The sequence below is a fragment of the Acartia tonsa genome, chromosome 9 (genome assembly GCF_053477335.1).
Source record: "Acartia tonsa isolate MP-2025a chromosome 9, ASM5347733v1, whole genome shotgun sequence".
NCBI classification, from domain to species: domain Eukaryota; kingdom Metazoa; phylum Arthropoda; class Copepoda; order Calanoida; family Acartiidae; genus Acartia; species Acartia tonsa.
Window position 1 is genome coordinate 12,994,726 of NC_137268.1, and position 26,472 is coordinate 13,021,197.

Genomic DNA, 26,472 nt, shown 5'->3' on the forward strand with positions numbered 1-26,472 from the left:
ATACCTTTATATCCCAGATTTGCAGGGCTTATTATGCTTTAATTTTATTATATTTTATTTAGTTTGGATAATTTTGAAATATTATTTTTTATCATCCTGAAATATAAAAAACTAGCGGCTTCGCCCCTAGCCTCTAGGGGCTTTGTCCCAAGAGGTTTGATCAACCTAATTTTTGTATTTTAGATTTAAAAAGAAAAAGTAAAAAAAAAATTTTTGGGGGGAGGGGGTATTTTTCATTTTTTGGGGGGGGGTAGAGGTTTCCCACCCCCCAAGAAAATAGCTTAAAACCATCACAGGACCAGTAGGTATATTCCCTGAAGAGTAGAGCCCAATCGGTTCAGTGGTTACTGAGATCTTAAGCTTCAGACGGACAGACAGACGGACAGACGGACAGACAGACAGACAGACATCGTTCTACTTTGTATTATAGATATATTAATAATTAGAACCATGATTTTTTAAATTTTATTTCAAATATGTTTATAAATTACATCTATATTCTAGACATACAATATATAAGAGTAAAATAAAAATTCAACTATTTGCCAGTATAAAACTAAACTATTATTGCAAGATTTAAATAAAGTTTAGTTAAATACAGGCAAATAATTACTTTCAAAGCATTGAACAAGAGATTCAAATCTGACAAACAACATATCACAAAACAATAAGGAGCAGTTTTTGTACATTATTATGTTAAACATAATTTTTAGATTTTAATTTTAACTGTTCTACAGTTCATATAATTGATATGTACATCGTATTGTACTATGAGAGCATTTTTAATGTATTTTTGTACATCCTTAACTCTATTACAATGTTCAACAAAATCATAAGTTGAAAAAGGAATTTTTGGAAATGTGAAGGAGACATAGAAAAAGAAAAGTAAACAAAAAAAAAGAGTAGAGATAAAGGGAATAATTATTATAGAGGGAAAAATTAAGAGGAAAATTGTAATTTTGTTGAACAAATAATATATGATTAAATCATTATTATAGGATTTTATGTACATGATAACAGTTACAATATTAAAAATTGAAAAACTACAATTTTTCTTCAATTATTGTCTTCTTATTGGGTAAACATTGAGGTCTGGAACTGGAGTTTTCTAAAACAAAAGATATACAAATTCTTAAAATATTGTGATGATAATCTTGTTTTTTTTTTACCTTCAACATTAAGATTTATTTTATCATATTTAATAACATATTTAATAAATGCTATTGTCTAAAAAGTATATTTTTCAATGAAAATGATTTCTTTAATTAACAAATTTTAATGGTTATTTCTTTTAACCCTTAAAGCAATATTATTTGACATTTAGGAATATTTGACCAATGACAAAGGATAAAAGTCCAATGGTAGGGATAAAGAAGTGTTTAATCCCTTCACACTTTGAAACCCTTCATTTTACCCCCCTCAAAAGTTTTAAAATACATTAAATTTTCCCACTCAAACCTTTGAACTCATTTTACCTTTCATAAAATAAAAAGCTTGGACATCCCTGTGGAAAAGAATGATTGTTTACCTGAAAGAGCTGACAGACGGGCTAGAAATGGGTGTAATCCAAGGGCTGGCTCTTTGGGTCTTTCTATGTCTCTCAAACTTTCCTTCAACCTGTTACAAAACAACTAAATTAATTTAAATCCCTAAAATTGTTGGTTCTTTTGCTCTAAGTGCCCACAGAACACCCCCTTCCCATAAATAATTTGAAAATACGGTGGAGAAACAAGGTAGATTTTTCTATAACTTAACCTCTGATAGGGGCCCTAATCATACCGGGCTACCCAATATAACCTAACCTAATCTAAAGTAAAACACTAACACACGAAAAACTACTACCACAGTCATTAATATACTAATCACTGAAATCACCGACTAGCTGTTTTTAAAAAAAATATCACAAAAGTTAGGACAACTCCTTTGGAAGATTTTTTGGTAATATTTATGCTGAAATCTTTACAGTATTTTTTTTCAATACCTGGAGAATAAATATATAATTTTTTCACTACCTGGAGAAGAGATTTATCCTTGGTTTCCGGTATGTAGGAAAGGGTAAATACGATTGACAGGAAACAGGCGCCTAAAAAATATAAGGTTAAGAATATTTTTTGGTGGAAAGCTACTCTATATTTCACTTTGTCCGTTCATCCATCCGTCATTCAGTTCGTAATACTACGGGGGAAATGTGGTTTTCTGAAAAACTATTCAAGAGAGATGACTGAAATTTTGGCTAATGATTCGTTGTACCAATGAACATACAGATTATAATTTATTTATCTTCAGACAAAGTTACTTATTATTTCATAAAGGTTTAGTGATTTTTATTACATGAGTGATCGCATATTCTCTATCTCAATGAACATCTGCTATGTACGTTGTGTGCTTCACTACTTTTTGATGTTGGCATTCTTGTTTAGAAATATACACGACTTAGGAAAGTGCGTTTTTGAAAATATTATTGATTTAATATTTTTTTATTTTAACTATACCAGTTGCGTGATTTTTTTAACAAGAAACTGCAACAAAAATAGTAACCTGCATAAATCCAGAATACTCCATGGTCTCCAATGAGTCCTTCAAGCATGGGGAAAGTCTTGACAACCACAAATAGTTCAACATTTGACAGGGCAATAGTTAAACCACCTAATTTTAAATAAAGTATATATAAAGTTATTTTTTGTTAAATAATCTAAAATATAATTATGGTCGTTTCGTCCGTTCATCCATAATTAATAACATTTAATTTTAATTTAGGGTTGTTGAAATCATCCTAACGATTTCAAACTTGGCATGATCATTCTTGTAAAAATTAGAAACGATGTAGAAAGCGCAGCAACTCTTTAATCGATTGTTCTATAGTCTGATTTAAGAGCTTTTCTTTATAGATGTTTTCATCCTTGTTTTCCTCAAAATTCAAATTGATAACTCACCTAACAGTGATCTCATTTCTGCTGGGTATAACTCGGCTGAAAGTAAATAAGAAAGTTTTTAAAAATTAATTTGCCTTGAAATAACATCTCCTAAGAAAAGTGTACTTTAAAAATCATAGATAAAATAAGCATGTAGTGTTGGGGTGGTCTACCAACACCACTTCCCATTTTTTCACCCCTTTAAGAATTTCCCCCTCTCTGGCAAACCCTATGCACGCCACTGGTTCTACAAAATTTTATAAAATAACAAAATCCTATTATATAAAGTAGTAAGGGCTTTTTGTCTGAAGCTTAAGATCTCAATAAATACCGAATTTATTGGGTTTCTTATTTAGGTAATCTTCACGCAGGTCTTGTGATTGTTTTAGGCTACTCCCTTTGATTTAAGTCTTGGTAAGGCTTAAATCTGTTTTTCTATCACATCTCGGTACCTTCGAATACAAAGCCTCTAAATGCTAGGAACGTAGCCGCTAGTATAACCAGATAACTTACCTACATACATGAAGGGAATACTACATAATCCCAGGGGCGCAGCCACCATGTAGATAATGACACAAGTCAAGGGTAGCCAGTCTAGTTTAGCCATATCTGCCATGTCAGTGTTCACTTGAGAATATACACAGAAACCTAAACATAATAAGGTACTTTTACACAAAGTATCTTGTTGAACACTGTTAAAAACCACCCCTCTCCCACAAATTTTATTTTGAAGTTAATTGAAAACAAGTAAAGAATAATTCTTGTTCATTACTTTGGGTTAGGTTAGGTTATATAGAGTTATAGGTAGCACAACACGTTTGGGATAAGAGCTCTGTAAAAAAAACTGCCTCTTCTTATTTTCCATTTATTTAAAAAATATGGGTGGGTGGATTAATCAATGATTAACAAGCATCTGGTATAAGCATTATAAGGCAACTTTATTGAAGCAAATATTTTCAATGATTTATGATAATCAAAGAGGGTAAACAATCCCGTTCATATTTAAGATTATATTATACAAACATAAGAGAGAAGAAAATTAGAGAACTGATTTTTAAATGGGTTTTATTTAGATTTGTGTATGGGAATATTTTCACAGTAAAAGGAAATATATTTTATTCTTCATGCTGCATTACATATAATTGAACGACAGACAATTGTAAAGAAAATTTGATGTAGTTTCGTTATATAATCAACATTTAAACTTACCAAGAACAACTAGAGCAGTTCCCATGACAAAAGCTGAGGTAACAATGAGTAGCTTTCTTGACAGTTTCTTTATCAGTACCAGGAATAGTAGGGCACCAACTAAAATAATAATATTAAGACAAGTTCTATGCAGTTATATAAAATTTTAATCTAGTCTAAACGAGCATAAAACACAATAATTTAAAAGTTCATCTATTCATAATCAATTGAAATTTTTTTTACATTTGTGAACTTAGCCGTCAATAAGGTTCATAGGTTTCTTTAGGGTGAAGAGCACGGAAAAAACTCCCCCCCTTCCCCCTCCCAAACAAAAAAAATATACAGCTCGCTTCGCGCCATAGTTGAAAGCCCTTTTTGCAAATCAGGTAATTTTTTACATTTATCACAAAATAATATTTCAGTGGGGATAATTACTCCCAATGTAAATTATACCGACTTGGTAAAAAATATATTAAGAGGGTGAAACAATACTTTAGAGCACCTCTCGCGCAATTTACCCAACCCCTACAAAAGTAAAAGGATTGTAACCCAAAAATATATTACCTAGCTGGATAATAGCAACCAGAACTGCAGCAAGGTGTTTATCCATTGATCCTCCAACCTAAACATTACAATTATATAAAACTAATAGGATGTCTCCTTGTGTGTGTGTGTGTGTTTGTTCCTTAAGATCATCTTTACAGTGAACCATCGTATAGGTCCGTCCAGGGAAGGATTATATCTTTTTTTAGGGGGCAGGATTACAACCTTCCCTAGAAGAGAAATCCCCTCAAAAATTCCTGTACCAATGAGAATCCGATATATATGCTTGGTCCGTCGGTCTTGATATATCTGCTCTACAAGTAACTTTGAATGTTAAATTTGAATGCTAAATATTTGTTTTGTATTTCGCTACTTATGAAAGTTTTCATCCTTGTTTTCTTTGTATTTAATTGTATCCTTTAACAAGTTACATTTTATAGCTTCTTAAAAAAATATTTCACGGGTAAAACCAAGAAAAGGGGTAAGTTTTTTTTAATAAAATTGACTGCATGATAAAAATATACTAGCTCTATGTTGTAGAACTAAACTTGGTAATAAATTATTATACTGCAAAAAAACAATCAATTAATTATATAAATTTATGTATCAAAGTAAAATAAGATAAAATTGCATTGTATTATGATAACTGTGTTTTTATTGACAAATCGTTATTTTTTTGTTTGTATTTTTGTTTGCACTATGATTAATCTTATTTCTGGAGCATAACTACTTCATAATTAGTTCAACCAGTTAGTTTGTCTACAGTAAAATTAACGTCGTAACAAAAGTGGAAAGTTATTGAAATATATGACTACATCCATAGGTAGCGAAGCTCATACGTTTTTAAGAAATACTAGTGCAAAAACTCATACGACTGACAGGCGGACAAAGTTAATTAATGAGTAGTTGGCTAACAAAAATAGAGTTATTCTTTTTGAAAAAATTTCTTAGCATGATAGATAGACAAAACGGTCCAAATAGATTATATAATGGATGCCCATTGGTATATGTCGTTTATCATGATAGCCGAAAAAAAGCGTTACAGACTGATGGACATACAGACAGAAAAAGTGAAGTATAGAGTAGCTTGTTTACTATTTAAATCTGACCTTAATGAGGATGTCGATGGCATAGAACTCGATGGCAAATTTTCCCGAGAACAGCATGAGTAGGAAGAGAGTGTTGAGAACTAGGAAGGGACGGAAATACTTGGTCTCAGTGAAGATACTCTTCAATCCCTAGATAAATATATAATTGTAATTGATAATATAAACAAGGTAGGGAGGGGACATTGGACTGTAAATAACACTGTTTTATAACCCCCCCCCCTCACCCATTCATTATTATAATTATGGTTAAAAACTAATGTTTATATTATATTTTGGTTTTTTTCATGTAATTGAAGAGGGGTGCCTACACCTAACCCCTACTGGGGTCCCAAACCCTGCAGAATCTAAAGCCAGTGGTACCATAACCATGCGTGGCTACCCACTACCAAAATAAAACCTAACCTAACCAAAGCAACAATCAAAAAAACAAAACAAAAACTACCTCCTGTCTTATTTAATTTCAAATTAAGGATGGGGTAATCTTTGCCTAGCTTAGAAAGATAATACTCCATATACAGGGTGTCCCTCGTAAACTGGTTTTTTTGAAACGCTTATTACTCCCTTAATATTTGAGCTATCTTAGTAAAATAAAAAGTATTTGACAGCCTGCTACTGACCATTTTATGGGGTAACAATGAAAAATCCACAAAATAAACAGGAAAAAATCTACGAGGTATTACATAAGAGGCTAATTTTATTGAATTTAGACTAACCCACAAGAAAATATTTGCTTTGTGAACTTTAAGATTAGCTAGGGTTCAAACGGCTGGTCGCTCAGACTTTCTAAGCACAAAAATGGAATAGGCTTGACATGGCATACCAGAAATTCTCAATATTCAAGAATCTGAAGTGTAATATAAGTGAACAATACGTAAAAATAGGCATAATATTGATCTTTTTTGTTAATTTTTCATGTGAGCTCGCTTCAAATGCACACAAGAACCTGAAATATATCAGACTTTTTAATTATAATACAATGCCAGTTCTTATAATGTCTGAAGTAAGTCTTTGGGATCCACCGTTTGACCACCAGCTGCTTTAAAAGTTAACTAAGGCATATTTTTCTTGTGGATTAGTCTTATATTCACTAAAATCAGCCTGTTACGTATTACCTTGTAAATTTTTTTCTGTTAACTTTGCGGATTTTTCATCACTATATCATTAAATGGTCAGTAGTAGGCTGTCAAATACTTTTTATTTTACTAAGATAGCTCAAATAGTAAGGAAGTAATAAGCGTTTCAAAAAAACCAGTTTACGAGGGACACCCTGTAGAATGTGAACGGTTATGAAAGTGAACTAGAACCTGCATAAAGGAAACCTCTTCCAGTCTTGTCTTGAGATGTTCCTGGATCTGGAAACTTTCAGAGATACAATTCTCATCCTTTCCTCTAAAAAAAACAAAATATCATGTCTTTTATGATCCAAGAAATTGTTTTTTTTTAACCGAATATTGGGCTGATCTTTAAAACAACAAGGCGGCTTTTTCTCTTTTAAGCTATTTTTAAATAGATGAAAGCCCTAAAGGCAAGAATCAAAGCAAAATGTTATTTAAAACATCATAGATTATGAAAAAAATAGTTTTCCTCCATTTTGCATATGGACCACAAAACCCTTTTTTCAGTATGGCTTCGAAACCGAAATCCGCTGGATTAAATACAGTTCTCACCCATAATGAAAAATCATGTATTGCATCATATTTCAGACAACTTTCCACAATAATAAGGGCCAATGCTATTGTAACTGGTTTTAATCTTTTAATAGTTTATATTTACATGTTTTATTTTAATTTTGCATTTCAATATCCGCAGAAAGCTGTCTTTAATACGATCCGATAAATAATTATTTTTGTAGATAAACAAAATAGATAAATAACTGTAAATGGACCACAGACCTGAATTTTTCCAAAGCAGCGTAGCCCCTCTTATCATCTCCACGCTGGAAATACCAATAGGGGGACTCGTCCAAGCAGAACACAAAAATACCTTTACAAAAAAATTAAAATTATAGCATATTCTTATATAAAAGTAACAGAATTTAAATATAGGTGTTTCCCCTAAAGTATTGAGGAAGAAAGTAGTTTAAAAAATTCTGACGCCAAAAAATGAGGAATGGGGAGAGGAGGAATGGGAAAGAAAGCCCCAAAAAAAGAGATAGATAATCCCTCATTTTTATGACGTCACATGCTGATTTTTTTAGCAGCTTTCTCGGCTCACCCCAAAGTGCCTATCGGGTACATTCCCCTTCCCCACTTATTTGGGATGAGATTAAAGATAAGGAGTGAGTTTGGGGTACCTTTTCACCAATGCCTAACCTCTGTGGGGGCAAAAACACACTTACTCCTATTCTAATCTAAAAAACCTAACCTAAAGTAAATAATTAAGAAACTAAAAACTACCCCGCCCCCTTCTTTTTTAAATTCTATTTCAATATAAGAGTGGGGATGTTCCATCAGGTACAAAATAAATGGATTTACCCAGAAAAACAGGTACAGGTGTACATGTAGCAGCGGCCAGGTGCCAGGGAAGGTTAGATCCAAGGGTGTACATGACCAGGGTACCAATAGACATTATAGGTACTGTTAGTCCTAACATCCATCCACGATTCTTGGCCTATAATATGTAATGTTAAAAATTGGGCATTTTACAAGAAAAATAAATTTTTCTGTATGAGATCTTCAGAATCAGGAACATTCATTTTTTTATTTTTGGGGGTTAAAATGAGGGGTTTTAACGGATTGAGGGGAAGTAAACATCCACCCTATGACGTCTATGTTTAAAAGGATTATTAAGGGTAAATTAAATTATAGCTTCGCTACTTAAAAAAATACCTGGGTTATTTCAGCAACATAAATCTGAATACAAGGAGAATAACCTGCAGCTACAAATCCTATAAATAAATGGAGTGATGATAACATTTAATTATATACAACAATATCTCCATGTTAATAGTTATACACAATTCTCTAAAAAAATATTGCAATAACTGATAACAAATGGATAAATAAAATAAATAACATCCTTATCTTCAACAAATGTTGTTTACCTGAAATAAATCTACCAATGAGCATCATGGCCAGATTTTGAGAGGCTGCAATGAAAATCCAACCAATGAGATCTACAACTGATAGTATCAGGACACATACTCGTCTAAAAATTAAAACTGTTCAAGGGCAGGGTAAAGGGAATGATATTCTGACAAACAATCGAAATTAAACTAAACTGATATTTGGGGGGGAGATATAAAGGTCGTAAATTTTACTATGTTTTGCCCCCCCGGCCAACGACAGCTGAAAATCCCTAATAGGTTCCGTGATTTCTTTCGAATTAGTTTCGTTGTTGGTATAATCTATAACCCTTATTATACAGTATTTATATAGTCGGATTTGTTCTCAATAAAAGAAAAAGAAATAAGTCTGAATAAAATTAAAGTTTCTTAATCCTTATAAAAAAGTAACAGGATGGCTGTCTGACTGTGTGTGTGTGTGCGTGTGTGTGTATCTGCAGCAAAGAGCCTTGTTAACCACAGAACTTTTATGGTTCACATTTTACAGTGAAGCTCGGGGAATGTCAATAACTATTTTTGGAGAGGGTAACACCTCCCTAAAGAAATCACCCCAAACAAATAAAGTTTCTTTTACGTTTTCTTTTTAACCTTGGACAAAAATGAAGGGTTGAATATTTACCAATCCCCCATCCTTCAAGTGTCTCTAGAGGCCTCTAGTATGTCTTTAAAGTAGAACGTTGTCTTTTGTAAAATCCAAAGATCTAAAGACATTACCTTCCATATTTCTTTCCAATAACTGCTGAAAATATTCCACCGAACACTGCTCCAATTCCGAATATACTTGCTGAAAATAAAGTTACATTTTTTTATAGATAGATTGATACAATTGAAAAAAAAGACTTTAATTGTAGATTTATATTGTACAAGTTTCTTTTGTTTAAACCTTTGTTTAATGGTTTAGCCTTTAGGCTATTTGCAATTTTAGAATAAAAAATATTGTACTATCAAAATTAAAAAGGATTTAATATAAAAAGGGCAGTACTATATAAAATTTTACCTATCCAGGAGCCTTGGTCAGTATCTGCAGTAAAAGGACGGTATTTTGTTGAGGTTAGATTGTAAATTTGGTTGGCTAAATCTTCAAGTGGCTGAAAATCCTTAAAAACATTAATTTAATTTTAAATATCTTCAAAGATTAATAAACAATACATGAATTATAAATTTTAAACTTATCATTACCAAAATAACATTTATATTTTCGGAATTGTATTAGCAAAGCCGTTATTTCCAAGTAATCAGATTTGATGGTTCTAAGTAATACTTTTGATGTTAATCCATAAATCATGCTAAAGAAGGTGTATCAACTATTTTTTTTATAGCTAGCCGGTTCTTTTAGTAAGTAGTAGATGTAAAATTTTTCATAGAATTCAGATATGCAATCGGTTTTTTTGTAGACCTCTTATTTTTTAAGTAATTTAAGTTTAAAAAAAAAAAATTAAGTCGATTTTAAGGTACTAAAATGCAACAAAAAAAAGAAAGAAAATGGTCATTATGAACAAAAATAGTAAGATCTTTAATTTGACACCTTACTTTTTCAATTCTGTCAGGTAATTATTGAAAAAATCGATTTTTTTTAACCCACGAGAATAAAAACTTTGAACTTAATTTTATTATTTCACAAATAAAAAAATATGGGTTCATATATACCTTCAGAATCAGAAAAATATTACGAATCCATTGTAAGCAAAATTGAAAAAAAAAGTTTACAATATAGTATATAAACTACAATAAAAGGAATTATATGAAAATATCATATTATATTGTACAGGCAACGTCTTAATTCTTCAATTGAGTATAAAAATGGGAAGGGGGTAAAGAGGGGGTAAAGAGGGGGTAAAAAAGGGAAGACAATAGTGTTGTCTGAACAAAAAAAATAATTGGCCATTTCTTTAATTTTTTAATTTTTTAATTTTTTTCAATTTTGCTTACAATGGATTCGTAATATTTTTCTGATTCTGAAGGTATATATGAACCCATGTTTTTTATGTCTGTTTGAGAAAATATTTAGGTCTAAAGTTTTTATTATACCGAGGTTAAAAAAATAGATTTTTTCAATAATTACTCAACAGAATTTTAAAAGTAAGGTGTCAAATTAAAGATCTTACTATTTTTGTTCTTACTGGCCATTTTCTTCTTTTATTTTGTTGCGTTTTAGTACCTTAAAACCGACTTAAATATTTTTTTAAAAAACTTAAATTACTTAAAAAATAAGAGGTCTACAAAAAAACCGATTGCATATCTGAATTCTATGAAAAATTTTACATCTACTACTTACTAAAAGAACCGGCTAGCTATAAAAAAAAAAGTTGATACAACTTCTTTTCATGGAATTAAACCAAGAAAAGGTATATGAAGATAAATTAAAATATTAGTATAGTCCTTTTTTAGAATAGTGCCATTCCTTATCATATATTTCATAGTGAATATATAAATTTAACTTTCATTAACATATCCCTTAATACTAAGATAATAAGATAATTCTACAATAATGGATAATCTTCTATTTTTATCTTAAAACTCACGATGGTGACTTTTTTAAACATACAGAAGGATAATAGCTTCAAGCAAAAAGATATGGAGTGGGTTTAAGATTGCAAATTTAATTTCGCGCATTATTTAAAGAAGTTTTAAATATTGCATAGTTAATGTCAAATTTGCTAATCAGTAGCAAAGTAACATTGAATTATTTAGTTCTGTACATTTACATTTTTTTGTTGTAAAATATATGATAAAACTATTTTGATATTTAAACTGCTAAAGTGCATGCAATTATAGTAAATAATAATAGTTTAAGAAAGACAGTAAAAACGTAATAAAATCTAATAGATAATAGTTCAAGAAAAATATGTCAAATGCTTTAACATTAAAGAACAAATAATTTAGCAAAACAATAATAATAGGAATTATTGATAGATTATTTGATTTATTTAATACGTCCAACAATTAATTTTAAGATAGGTGTTCTTGAAATGAAATATATTTCTCGATTAGCCAAAGAATAGGCTTTTTCTATAAGAAGTAAACAATATAAGTTAAAAAGGAAACAAATTCTATCGTCAGAAAAATTGGACGTAAAATAATTCCTTTTCATGTAACATAAATTAATATGTATAGGAAAACACATTTATCAACTTTGCTTAGATTTACTAAATTACAATATTTTTGAATTTTTTTATGCAAGCAGAAATCTTATTTATTATCCATGGACATTTCTCTGAATAAAACATAGCATAATATAAAATATCAATATAAAAATATCAAAACAAATTGGCTGTTCTCTGAAGTAGCCATTATTATAAATTTTCATTGAAGTTTAAAATTACGCTAATTAATTTGAAATATCATCATTTTATCACTGTAAAAAAATATTTTCTTTTAAAGCTTTTAGATCATCTCATAAAAGTTCATCTCAAATTAAACCTATCTCTTTGAGGCGGGGTTCTCCTTTAATTTTAAGACATTATCAAGTGAACTCCCATTTTAGAATATCATTAGCTTAAATAACATCCAACTGACAACCAACTCTTTTTAGCAAGACCATTATCTGGAATCCTTACTACACATATTAATGAGTCTAACCTGTTTACGGACCAAGGCATTCCGCTTATTTTTACTATTAGTGCCAAACGCGTAACATTTCAGCTGTAGGTAACATTTTAAACGTCTGTAGTATGACGTAGTGTTTGGCAGACTTTACTAGACCCTGTACATTAAGAAATAGGAAATAGCTATGTACTAAAACTAAATATTTGGAAAGAAAATTCGAATTACATGAATATTTTTTACAGTGTGTATTTAAGTATAACAGAGAAAAGAGAAAAATAACTGTTTCTAATTAGTTAATTGTCATTGCACTTTATTTCAAAATAAAACAATGATTACCAAGGAGGTAGGAGATATTGGACTTTTATTTACACTGGTACCCAAAGTTTTATAACCACTTAGACTCAAAATTGTGGATACTTTTACTTAATTTTGATTAAAAACTAGTAGTGTCCAAATTTATCACCAACGATTTTAATCTAAAGAAGGTGTTGTAATCAATTTATCGTCCATTTTCTTATCCCTTGATTAAAATTACTAAGATTTTAGTAAAGATTCAAATAAATTTTTGTTAAAAGTGTACATGAAAGTGTTCCTGTCGCACATTGGGTATTTTTGAGCTTATTTTGAAAACGAATTCAAATTAAAAGGGGACGTGTATATTTTTCCCATGTCTAACCTCTGCGGGGAGCCCTAACACAGCGGTTCCAATGGATATTGAATATGCGTGTATATCATGACAGGGGAAATATTGTCGTCAATATAAGGTGCTAACATGGACATCCCTTACTGATCAGTTCATTCATTCAGTAGGATGGGAGGGGGTAAAGGGGTTTGATTGGGTTTGGGATTGGGGGGTCGGTCTTTTAGTCAGCTACAAGTTTCAATTTTTAAAAGTACATGATAATTTTGTGTAAAATCAAAGTGATATTTAATCCATAGCTGGTCTAAAACATCCGCTGTACTAATTGGGCGGGGCTACCTATTATGAAATAGTTGCGCTTCTAATGTAAGACTTACCGGTCTTATTTGAGGTAGAAGAATGGCAGAATAACCCAAAGAAAGACCACTTGAAAAGGCTGCAATATTTATAGCCAACAACGGTAGTAACTAAAATAAATTAAATAAAAATCATCGAAAATAAAAGTAAAAATCGCCGAAAGTCTGAAGGGTATGAAATAAAATATTTGACAGAAATAAAGCTTTACTAAAAAATAAAATAAGCCTTTAAGAAAATCATAACTAATTGTTAGGCTAGATTTAAAAAAAGTGACACTTAGTACCAAATAGTTAGGTAATGCTGTTGTGATGCTTCCAGCTATGCTAGAAAATAAAATTTACCTGGGCAAATAGAGAGGCAGTAACGGAAGACTGTTGTACAGGTCGTACCCACAGAAAGCTGCGCATCCTATAAATAATTTTGGCTGTAAACCTAAAAGAAACCCAAACCCTTATGCATAAATAAATTGAAACTAAGGGGAAGAAGGCTAGCTTTTTGTTTGTTTGTTTATTACTGTAGGTTAGGTTATATTGGGTATTGGGTAGCCCTGCTGGGTTATGGCACCGCGGGTATAAGTTTCGCAAAGGTAGAGCAGAGGAAGAGGTAAGTTGTAAGTTATAGAAAAAAAACTAACACCAAACCCCCCCCCCCCCCTCCACCTCTTAAACAACAAAGGGTAGGGGGATTCATGATAAATAGTCACTTTAAGGGAAAGCACCAAATATTTGTTTTTTGTTTATTATTTTGGCCTGAAGCTATCCATAATGAAGTGGCCAATAACTTTATAAAAATTATTACCTTGTATCTAAAAGGTTTTAAAACAACTGGTCCAAAAGTTAAACAAAATTATATTAAGTAAATAAACAACTTGATTGATATATTTATCAACCTTTATTTGCAATAACTTTAGAGAGATAAAATAGTACTGTGCATATTGTTGTCTTATTATTACATGTTCACAGGAAAAGGACACAGGAATAAAATTATTATTCCATTTACCCATCCCTCACTTTAAACAGTTTAATGAAAATTAGAACCTAGTAATAGTGTCTAACTTTTTATCTTTGTGACGTAACAAAAATCGAAGGATGATAAGGGAGGTGGGAAAGGAAACCCCTAAAAAAGAGATGGATTTTTGTTACGTCACAGAGATAAAAAGTTAGACACTATTACTAGGTTCGAAAATTAAGGCATGCCTTTTCATGTGAAAATTTAAAAAAAAACATTAAAAATCTATTAGATACAAAAGTTTTTAAAAAATCATAAAGTCGAAGATTAATGCTTTCATAAAAGTAAGGAAGAATCCTTTCAACCGCTGGATCGATATGATTCTCCTATTCAGTAAAGCTTCTTGTGAGTTCAGGAAAAGTTAACAATTTTTGGGGATGATAACTTCTCCTCCCAAGTGAAATCACCTTTTAAAAAAAGGAGGTAGACTCACTGGAAATAGCTTACCTCAATTTTTTAGTTTTAGGTGGTATGTGCGAGTATACTTCGTCTTCTTTAGAGGCAAACTTTACATTATCAGGATTTGTTCGGCTAAAAACAAATTGACGTTAGTAAAACAGATTGACGTTTGTATATCTATAATACAAAGTAGAATGATGTCTGTCCGTCTGTCTGTCTGTCTGTCTGTCTGTCCGTCTGTCTGCCCGTCTGTCCGTCCCTTAAGATCTCGGTAACCACTGAACCGATCGGATTCTACTCTTCAGGGAATATACCTACTGCTCCTGTGGTGGTTTTAGGCTATTTTCTTGGGGGGTTGGACACCCCCAACCCCCCCAAAAATGAAAAAAAATCCCCCCTCAATTTTTTTTTATTTATTTAAAATTTGTGGGGGCATCTCCAGAGGTGATTATTTTTTCTTTCTTTAATTACCTCTTGGGGCAAAGCCCCTAGAGGCTAGGGGCGAGGCCGCTAGTATTATTATATTTTATTCATCAGGGGTCGGAATTTCAATCTTATTTAAACTGTACCAATACTCCGTTTATAAAAATTATGCAGCTGCCATCCTAAGGTTTTTGGCAATCCTCATGCATACACAATTTTTTAGCTGCAGTCACATTAACAGCTGCCATAAACACAATAGTTGGATCTACACTCTTATAAATTGTTGGATTGCGATCCCTACATATGTATTCTAATTACGAAGAAGATGTTTTATAGATAAGAAACTTTGTGGACATCTTCAGACAATGGACGAAAAATTTGTGTACATCCCAATGATAATCAACAAAATTAATTATTCTTTTAAAATTGTTGGTGGAAAAATGTGAACACCACTAGTTTTGTACCATCATATGAAGATTGAAAAAACCCAAATATTTCTAAGCTAACCCATGATATAATATGATTATAAAACTTTGGGTACAAGTACAATTTACACTCCATAGTCCTCCCTTCCTGAAATTGCTAGAATTACTACCTGGGTATAGTGTAGAGGGGAGGGGTGGACATCCTGTTGATGGGTGTAGCTGGTGTAGAGGGACGGTCAATCTCAATCCTATTAACATCATCATTCAGTGCTTTGGTGGTCATTTTAAATATTAAATTTTGCATCTAGAAATTGGCGGATCCCTCAAAATGTCTAGTCGAAAACATAAACCCTCCCAATTTTGCAATTAACTGCAAAATAAACGGGAGTTACTATATGATGGTTTGTTTCTTACTTCATGTCAGATGATATAGAGAACTGAATAGCCCCGCAGGAATATGCCAAGCTGAGTTAGACAAATACTACCTAAAACTATTTCGAAAATAGAAGGCTTCAGTGCTCAATAAAAAATTTGATGTAAAGCCAAAATTTGTGTAAAAATTCGTTGCTAATAAACTTTTGACGTGTCACAAAGGGGTATAGAAGCTTCCATTTGAATATTAAATAATTTGATATTGTTGTTATACACTTTGCTTCTAATGAATATTACTTTATTGTTGTGAACTAATAATAATAAGCTGATAAGATTGTTTGTAACAATAAAACAAATAACAAACTACTTTTTTAAAACTTTAAAAACAACATTGAACATATGTCATATCGTGTCAAGAAGTAATATTCGAGTTATTGGCACACAAAAACAAGAACTCTTATACACAAGAACTTCATGAAGGAAATCAGTATTTTCTTCATGTTTATGTTATTGTGAAATGTCAGGTGTGTGACACTAAAATTAGATTAGGGTGTAATGTCTTGGGCCAAAACAGGCGCAACTGATTTCCATGCATATATTATCAAGAGAAGGATCGTACAATCAAAGGGTTATTATTTTCATAACTATCGTTGATTGGAAATTTTTTAAAATTTTACCTCGGAAGCAAGCTCTCTCTTTTTAATTCGAAAATTGTACCTAACAGTGAGCTATCAATTTCTAATTTAAAAATTGTACCTTGGAAGCGAGCTCTCTCTTTCTAATTTAACGTGAGGTATCTTCACTTTTAGAACTGGACCATCTCTGAAAAAAACAAGGATTCCAAAATAGATAAAAGCGAAGTTCTGAAACCGTAGGACATTCAAACACGTGTAGAATGTCAAAAATGAATGAGCAGAACATAAATTTATGAAAGTTTTGTTGTAAATCTGGTTAAAAAACAGGATACTGTTTAGTGGCATCTTTACATTTTTAGAACTTAATTATAGAGATGCTTCGTTCATATCATTGTACTTTGTTGTCCTAGGAATTTGTATTCCAAAAATGTTGTAACTATATAAAAAAAATATTTCTATGGAAAACAGTACTAAAATTTAAAAAATGTTTTTATTTGCTTTTAAATGCCTAATTAATCTAATAATTGATACAATTTGTTTTCTTTAATTAAGCCATTATTCACATGACTGACTTTATGCTTAACTCAGTAAGTGATATAAGTAGTGAATTATCAATGGAAAAAAAATCAATTAACTATTTTTGATATTGCACAGTCTAGGTGATACATAAACTAAATATTTTCCATTAAACTATTCATGAATCAGTGTGTTAGTACAAGAAGCTGCAGAATAAATTTTTTTTTCGATTTTCTATTGATTGGCATTGATAGTTTTTGCACCAAGACGCGTGATTTATGTTCTATTATGACACTTAACCATACACTAGGCACTGTATCGTTATCATCTAGTAGATATGTATTGGAATGGATAGATAAAGTAGATAAAAAGCCCAAAACCATCTAGGTACCTATATGAAACTTATACGAAAATGAATACTTAATCGGTTCAGTGGTTATCGAAATCCTAAACTACAGATAAAAAAAACTTACTACTCTATTTAATAGGAGTAATACTGACAGAATTACTTATGTAGGTTATTTATAGAGTGACTTGAAAAAAATAAAACACAAACCTTTTATCACTCAGCTTTGACGGCATTTTAAAATTTTTATTCTCCATGGCTAAGCTGCTCTTTGTTTTGTTCTTGTTCTTGTTTAGTGATTTGAATTCAATTTGTTCTGCTTTGCTATTGTTGTTGTGATAGATAAATAGTTCTGTAGTGATGAATAAATATCTTCTTGTGAGGGTTATAATATATATGTATTATATATGCTGTATGTGTTTAAATATACCTAATATTAGCATTAAAAGTGGTACATATTTTAAATTTTGTTGCTTTTAAATAAACTGCCTATTATAAACTGATAAAAAAAACCTTCCTTTAATAAATTTAAATAAGGAAATAATATTTTTTATGTCTAACCCCTACATGGGGCCCTAAACCTGCTGTAGTTAAGCATAGGCAAAATTGTTACCTATCTTATTTCTAATTTATTTTAAAAATCAAAAGAGTTAGGAGGTTATTAGTGCTTAAAAGGGTACTTTATGTGATTGCGACGTTATCTATTTATGTCCAAAAATTGTCTAAATTTAGATTAGAAGATATCTTGATAAAGGTTTTGAAAATGACATTACAAAAAAGGCAAAATTGTACACTTTTCTTAAACAAAGCTTTTCTATAATCTTTTCTTAAAGTCACTACGATATGGACATTTGCATTTATTGATATGAAAAAAATAATCATTTTGTAAGTTTTGGCAGAACATCTTTATAAAATGATGTATGTTTTTGCTATTATCTTTTAATGATTATTTAAATTGGAAGAAATTGGGCTGTATTGGTTCACTAGAGTTGGCTCAATATAACTATATCGCTATTGGCTAGTTTTCTATAAGTATATATCTATTTATCTATTTCTCAATAAATCAATTTTCCTCCCCCGCCATTACTATCTAAAAGAAAGAAGTAAATATTTATTAATTTAAATGATTTTAAAAAGATTTTTTCAATTATATTTTTTTCACATTGCCATCATCAAAGGGTTAATATGATTAAAAATTTTAGTTTTAATATTTTAACACAAAGGAAGTGTCGCCACAATCGAATTCGTTTAAAATACAGTTTTCTTAGATTTACTCTATTATGAACGTATATTTTTTATTTATGAAATAAGGATTAAATACTTCAATGTAATTCAAATATCTACATGAAGTGAAAAACTTAATTCATTCCATAAACAAATAGGATAAAGGCTTTATCGCTTTGGTCAATGAGAGTTTAATGAGGATTATTGGAGCACTATGAGTTTTGAACACTTTACCATTGGAAGACTCGAGCTCATTTATAGACGTTTATTTCCTATACAGATCTGTCATGGATCTTGATGCAATAAAGCAGGCTGTTTTGTAGATGTTAAAAATTGGAAGATTTCAGTAAATAAAAGTAATCGCAAATATACTTAGTAAATAAAGTTGAGTGTCCAAACGTTTCAATCACTACGGGTAATTTACAGAAAGATATTTTTGTGTATTATCATCTGGGATGTACATCAAATTACCGGTCATTGCCTTATCCCTTTAAATCCCTGATTTAAATTGGCATGTGTAATTTTTTTTCTTTAGATGTTGTCATCCTTGTTTTTGGTAACATTTTGTACATTGTATTTGAACATTATAATTTACTTTTCTAAATAATGCAGTACTTACGGTGTAAGTGTCATTTCTGTATTTACTTTTTAGCAGGGATCTAAAGGGATCAGACAATATTCGATAAATTGAAATCACCACTTCTGTAGATTAAAATTAGTAATTAGAATTTAATAAAAGTCCCCAAAGTTGATAATATAACGAATGATAAAACAAAAAGTTTGGGGACTAGTGTGATAAACAGCCCATTGTCCCCTCCCTCCGTGACTTTTTACTCTTTTTTTATTAGTTTATTTGCAGTAGTCACCTTTACCCTAGAACAAATACGCTTACACAACTTGGTTCCTTCACTCAAAGTAACTAGCGAGCACAACCCCCATCTTTTTTTTTAATAAATTGAAAATAACGGAGATGGAGGGGTAGTTTTTTACTTTGCCTAACCCCTGCAAGGGATCATAACCTTACTTTGTCTATACCTGCGTTGCCCTAACCCTGATGGGCTACCCTGTACGGTGTACCCATTATGACCTAATCTAACCTAAACTAATGTAAAAAAAAACATGAAAAGTAACCACACCCCCCTATTTTCAATTTATTTCACATTAAGGTAAGAGGGGTTCTGTGCTCGACTAGGGACTTTGTGGGAAACCATCCCTTACTCTTATTGAAATTCAATTATGTTAGCAATTACCACCATTGTTAAATTTCATGTCGACAGAAACTCCTAAAAATTGTATATCGGTAAAATGCTAACAAAAGAGTGCTTTTGCATATACAAGAGTCGTTTTATGTTAAAGTATTTTAAACCTGTTAAGAAACAATAAAAAAACATATCTTCAATAAAGAAAATATGCATTAAAATATTTCCAAAATCATTCTTTCTCAAAATATTCAAAATAAATCGGCAGCACTCCTAAAAAAATGCATATTTTAAATATTACTTACATGCTAAAAAAATTTCTACATGCAAAAATGCGCAAAAAAAATCTGCATTTTACTGAGATAATTTAACAATAATTTATGTTTCTATAAAACTACTAAAAATTAATACCATAATTCTTTGCCTATTATTTTTTTAAAAAAGTATGCTAGATCAAAGGCCTATGTCAATTGTTAGCAAATATGAAAATCAAGAAAATCTAACATGTAAATGTAATTACTTGAAGTTTTCCTATATCTTTGCTAAAATGTTTAAACAGCTACAATTTGATAAGGGGGCGGGTAAGATATTTGATATAAACACTAGGTTCACGTCTAAGGGGCGGGGATAGTGCAAAAATAACACTATTTTTTTTTCCGGGGAAAAGGGGGGGGGGTAGTGCAAAAATAACACTACATTTTTCCGGGTGGTGGTGGGGAGGGGGGGATAAGTGCAAAAATAAGAGTGGTCAAACTTAAAAGGTGATGCATTTAATACAATAGATTAAAATAATACTAGATCAAACAAAACTATATCTATGCTTAGAAGGAAATCTAATTTCATCATTTAAAACCAATACTTTATATCCATCCAATAGTGACCTTGCCCCTAGCCTAGCCTTTTGGCAAAGTGGGAATGATATGGTTTTTGTCCCCATATTTACTTTTTATTTTTATAACTGGATAAACACACATCAATAAGTTTCATGTTTATTTAGAATTAAAATATTAATGCATTAAAAATCATGTACAGTATCGTATTAAAGACAATTTTCCACAAATGTTAAAATAAAAATCATTAGATTTATTGGCCGGACCTTTGGTCCCTTAAGATAACAAAACTTGTTTTAATCGTATAATCTTTCATTTTAATATCAGCGGAAAGCTGTTTATAATACGATACGATAAATAAGTATTCCTACTTATCAGTTTATTTGGCTTGAACTAGTAAAATCAAGAAGTAATGAGTAAAATCAACCCTTTGGCACATTAAAATACAATATTGACCTTTTCAAAAGTCTAAGTAAAAAAAGAGATGTATGCAAAGTTATTTATCGCATCGTATTATTGGCATCTTTCCACGGATAGTAAAATTAAAAATTAAAAAATTAAAATCATTTGTGTTAGCCCCGAGCGACCGAACAGGATATTATTAGGGTTCAAAGCCATAATGGAAAGGATAATAAAATTCAAATAAGAAACAAGTTCTGTTTTTATTGACACTTTTAAAAATCTTGATTCGTTGGTTCAAACTACCATTGTTCAAACTTTTCATATAATAATTTTCAGCCACAAAAAGGTTAATTTTGTTTATCATCATTTGCTATGTAAATCAATTTCACGTCTGTTGTCTTATCCCTTAAGATCCCTGATATTAGCCCTGTAAGTCAAACCCCATTGAGTAATTTATCTGTCTAACATACTCTGAGCTATTCTATTAGACGTCTGGCTCAAAGTTTACAAAAATTGTTTCATGCAAAATTAATTGAGATGAAAAATGATTTAATTTCCCAAATTAAAGAGGTAAACAAAAAAATAAAAGCGGCTAAAAAGCCGCTTTAAAAGAGACGGACTTCCATGGATGTTAGATATACAAAAAATGACCCTTAATAACTGGGATGTTGGCAAGAATAATGAAAGGTCTAGCTTTAATAGCAGCTGAGTTACTCTTATTTCTAAAGTATCGTTATTTTAGCCAGTTACGAGCATCACTTTATCAGAGTAAATGAAAATTTGGTGCAAAATCCAAATAATAATATATTGATTTGTTAAATAGACACTTTAAAACTAGATAGAAGCAGATTCTTACATAAAGTGTCTGTAAGTTTGTTAGAAAAAAAAATCATCGGCATTGCTTAAATAAAAATTACTAAAGGAGGATCGCACTTATTACTTTATGCATATTTAATATGCTTTAATACAAAATAGTAAGGATTTATCATTCTATGGAAGCCTTTTCTTTTATTCCCTGTTTAACAAAGCTCATAGATGCTCGGGGCGTAGAAAAAAAGGTATAATATAATAGGAATAAAAAATAAATCTATGAAAATTTCATCATGCTTACAAAAATGAAATAATCTGTAAACGGTAAAATTGTTGATCATCATCTAAACAAAACTTAATATTTTTTCAATGAAAAGCATTAAAGCGAGAAACTTTCATTGAAGTGTTGATCGATTATAAAGCATCATGTTCGTAAAATTAAACCAATGAACTCCCAAAAAATTTGGTTCTTCAAAAATAATTTTAAATCTTGGGATTAGACGATTGATGATAAATTTAGCTCATTCCTAATATGATGATAAACAAAATTAACCTTCCTGTAAATTAAAATCATTGGTTAAAAAATTTGAACTTTGCTAGTTTGAACCAATCAATATAGTTTTACAAAAAGAACCCAAAGTTTTTAGGCCAACTATAAGGAGAATGTATTAATAAAACATTGGGTACAATTTTACTGAGATTGCTGACTTAGGACTATATCGTAATTTTGTAGTTTATGGAGAGTTATACAAGTACATGCAAGGTCAGACAATAATTCTAAATTAGATGCGCTGAAAAAAATGCATATAGATTTAACGCATCTATAAGTAAACACTTTTTGCATATTGTTTTTTAAGCATGAAGGCGCTGATTTAACGCAATTGCACATTTCTTTAACCGTTTAGAACTAATAACTTAACAAGAAAAAATGGAATTATACTCTAAAAAACAAAATAAATATTGTCATAGTTTTATTTCCAACGCTAAAACATTGTTGCCTTTGGTGATGGAAAATAGTCATTTAAGAAAGCCACGTTAGGGTTAGTAAGTTCCATCTCTTAAATAAATTAAAATAGGTGCTTTCCCTCAAAAAGTGTATGGAGCCATGACCCCCCCCCCACACACACACTCTCTGTATCTTTGAAATAAATAACAAATGAGGGGAGGGGTGTGTTTTTTTCTCTATTCCTAATTCCTACAGGGCCGTAAACCTTCGGGGCTATTTTAGCGATGTTCTAACTCTTCGGGACTATCCAGTATCAAATATAACCTAACCTAAACTGACCTAAAGAAACAGAATCATTCCTCAACACTTTTTTGTATAACTCAAATATATCACTTTCAAGTCCGGCTATAATATTTCAAAACAATTATTCAATGATTGTTAAAAATGCACAAGTCTACTTATCACAATGGCATAGACTCGAAATAAAGTATTACCAAACTTTACCAATAAACTGTAAACAAATATGATAAATATACAAGCAAAATAACAAGTTAATGTTGAATTTCAATTCCTTCTCGTCCCTTCTTAAGCATAAAATGAATTTGAAAATTTTGAAAATAGATTTTAATTTCCTTATAAGGGTGTTGTTTTTATATGTCGTCTTTATGACAGGTAAATATTTTATAAATATATTTCTTAAATTATATATAAAAGAAAATATTATACAATAATATCAAATTAAATCAAAAGTATTTCAACTTGTTTTATTTTTTTGGTACTAAACTCATCCCTGACTTGAATGAGAGAAAAAGTTTGTTTTGAATCAGATTGCCGAAAGAACATAATATTAAAATACACAATAGTCTCTTTGTGAGTTTAAATTTATAACATTATACTTTGTTAATGAATTAATGAAAATTATTTTGTTTAAAATTTGACTAAATGACATCTCGTATAATATACTTTACATTCCATCTTAAAAATAAATCTGTAAGGTGTATATATATGTTTAGATATCTGTAAAACACCAATTTATGACTATTGATTTTTGATCAGCTGTAGGTTTCAATACTAGATGTTTTTTAAGTAGCGCAGCTACTCCAAATCTAGAGAATAAATCTAATTTTGCTTAGAATTTACTTTTAGGTGTTTTAAACATTGTAAATTAAAGATTTTATATTGATAATAAATATTTTACAACAATATCTTCTAAAAACTGTGAGGAAGTTTGATAGAATTACATTTATTTTGCAAGCTTGTTTGAAAATATTTCATTATTTTTATAATTCTGACAAAATAGATTTTCTGTTTAAATAAATAACATAGCCACAAAAAGGTTTAAGTAGTTATTGAAATATTTTATTACTATTCTTGCTAATTAAATATTCATTAACTATGTTTAATTTGCATTTTTAAAATAGACAAGAAAAATATCCTACTTAAATGCTAATTTTATGAAGTTATCTTAAACCTTTTCCAAAAGTTTGTTTTATAAAACTTTTTTATTTTTCATTGATTTTATTGATTATATAGGTTAAAAATATCAAAAGTATTTTTCAAAGGCTATAGATAAATTTTGATTAATTTCAATTTTTGATTTTTAAAATTTTTTTTTAAATCTGCAAGAATATGCATGTCTTTTCAAAGAATAGATTATATAAAAAACAAAATTAAACATATTCAGGCTATCAAAAAGCAAAAAATATTCTTTTTTACCATTAAATCGCAAATATTTAAAATCATTAGATTTTAAGCTTATTTTGCATGGAAACACATTCTTTCAGTTATTTTTTCTCAACAATGGATCTTAAATGATTATTACTGAAAACTTTTATGAAAATGTTATTATCCAAAACTAAAAATAAAGGAAATAATTGCCGTTTGCGAAAATGTGTGCAAAAAGTTGCCAATATCTCGTTAGAAGGGACTTAATGGATTTGAATTCTTACTGCTTACGAGTTAGTGGACTATAAACTATTAGAAAAGTATCACTTTAAGGTGAAATTTTGAGGGTCAACTTTTTTTCTTTTAAAATTCGCAGTGTTATATTAACAAGCAATAATTTATTGCATTATTTGTCTTAAAACTAAAGTAAAAGTATAGAGGTGGCACAAGCTATATGTAACTCTACACAGGTTGGGGACTCTGTGCTGACTTTCAATTGTACTTCGCTAGTTCTAGATATTGTCATTCTTGTTTTTGTGTAAAAGATTTTCATAAAACTAAATATGTACCACTTTTTACCTTAGAAAAATAGATGTATTAAATACAAACTGTATAAACTGATAGATAACTACTACTCTTAGTAAACTCTGACTCTGATTTTCAAACTTGTAATACTAAATCTCACGCGCGAAGCAACTCTATGAAAAATCCTCTCCAAGGTAGGTAGGTAGGTATGTACTTCCTTGGGCTAGGCTAGTCACTGAGATCTCTCCGGTGTGGTTAGTTTGGGGTGGTCAGGCTTTAGCTAGCCGGATACTTGGTGACGGTTAGGTGGGCGGCTGGGCAACCTACAAACAAATATAAGTTTATAAAAGCTTTACATTAATTTGTGTGTGGTGCTTTCATGCAAATTACCATTTTAAGCACCATAACTACTTCCCCTCCTCCCTTTATTGTTTAGAAAAAATTAATACAGTTTACTTGGTAACCTTGCAGAGTTTGGGCACTGAAGTTATGAGTCCCGAAGGTTTAAGACCTCTATTATGGATAAAAAAAAAAGTATCTTTAATTTATTTTAAACAAACGGAGTTATCATGTCTAAAAGTCCACTTTTTGTAAAAGACCTTATTTTATGATATGTTTTTTTAGATCGACAATTTCAATTTTATTCATGACAATAACAGTCAATAGATTGCACAAAAAATGCATATATAATGTATACTTGTATAATGCTTCTTCATAAACTTTAACTAAATTGTCCTATTATCTTAAGGCAATTAAATAAAAATGGTTTAAATGTCAACATAAATTCTTAGTTTTAAAGCTAAATTTAATTTTATAAAACGTTTTAGAATTTGTTAAATATACTTAACGGTTTTCCATAATAATAAAAAAAATTACAAAAGTCATCAATTACCCAAAACAAGTAAAAAATTTAACTTTTTGCCCATTTTATATGTAGTATTGAGTATCACATAGTATAAAGGGATAGGACAATAATCTTAATATCATGAACTAAAGGATGTACTGCAATTTAGTTTAGAGTTTATAAGATACAAAAAAAGATATTTATTCACATATAGAATGTACTATATATACATTGTTTCTATGCGTTACAACAACTGCATTTTAATTGCTTAAATCGTTAGCTTCAACAAAGACTTAATTCCCACATTATTTAATTAAAATTATATATCTGTTTAAATTATAAAATAAGCATTTTTCCATTAGTTTTTATCACTTTCTGTAATTTCATGTTATTTTTGTATTTAAAATCACTATAAAAAATATAATTAATTAACCTTTCTAAAATTAGAATATTTTTCTTTGGCTTTCCCCCTGCTCTCACTCTAGTTGTGATCACCACAGCTCCTAAAACTTGACTGCTGTTGGAAGTTGGGCTGAGGGTGACG

General features: G+C 30.3%; 1 protein-coding gene across 1 annotated transcript; it reads right to left on the bottom strand.

Moving 5' to 3' along the window:
* Positions 1 to 451: 451 nt before the first annotated feature.
* LOC145328244 (trehalose transporter 1-like protein) lies at positions 452 to 26,448 on the bottom strand. The gene is made up of 24 exons (XM_080171860.1): positions 26,362 to 26,448; positions 25,139 to 25,407; positions 17,694 to 17,913; positions 16,743 to 16,808; positions 15,785 to 15,862; positions 14,815 to 14,898; positions 13,701 to 13,767; positions 13,380 to 13,469; positions 9,814 to 9,913; positions 9,531 to 9,600; positions 8,796 to 8,899; positions 8,581 to 8,639; positions 8,227 to 8,362; positions 7,645 to 7,735; positions 7,057 to 7,141; positions 5,753 to 5,881; positions 4,665 to 4,722; positions 4,122 to 4,220; positions 3,426 to 3,560; positions 2,934 to 2,969; positions 2,539 to 2,646; positions 2,013 to 2,083; positions 1,529 to 1,617; positions 452 to 1,108 (listed from the first exon to the last, which is right to left on the bottom strand). The coding sequence occupies exons 3-24, from the start codon at positions 17,738 to 17,740 to the stop codon at positions 1,072 to 1,074; spliced, it is 1,839 nt and encodes a 612-aa protein (XP_080027986.1). The 5' UTR covers positions 17,741 to 17,913; positions 25,139 to 25,407; positions 26,362 to 26,448; the 3' UTR covers positions 452 to 1,071.
* Between the last annotated feature and the right edge of the window lie 24 nt (positions 26,449 to 26,472).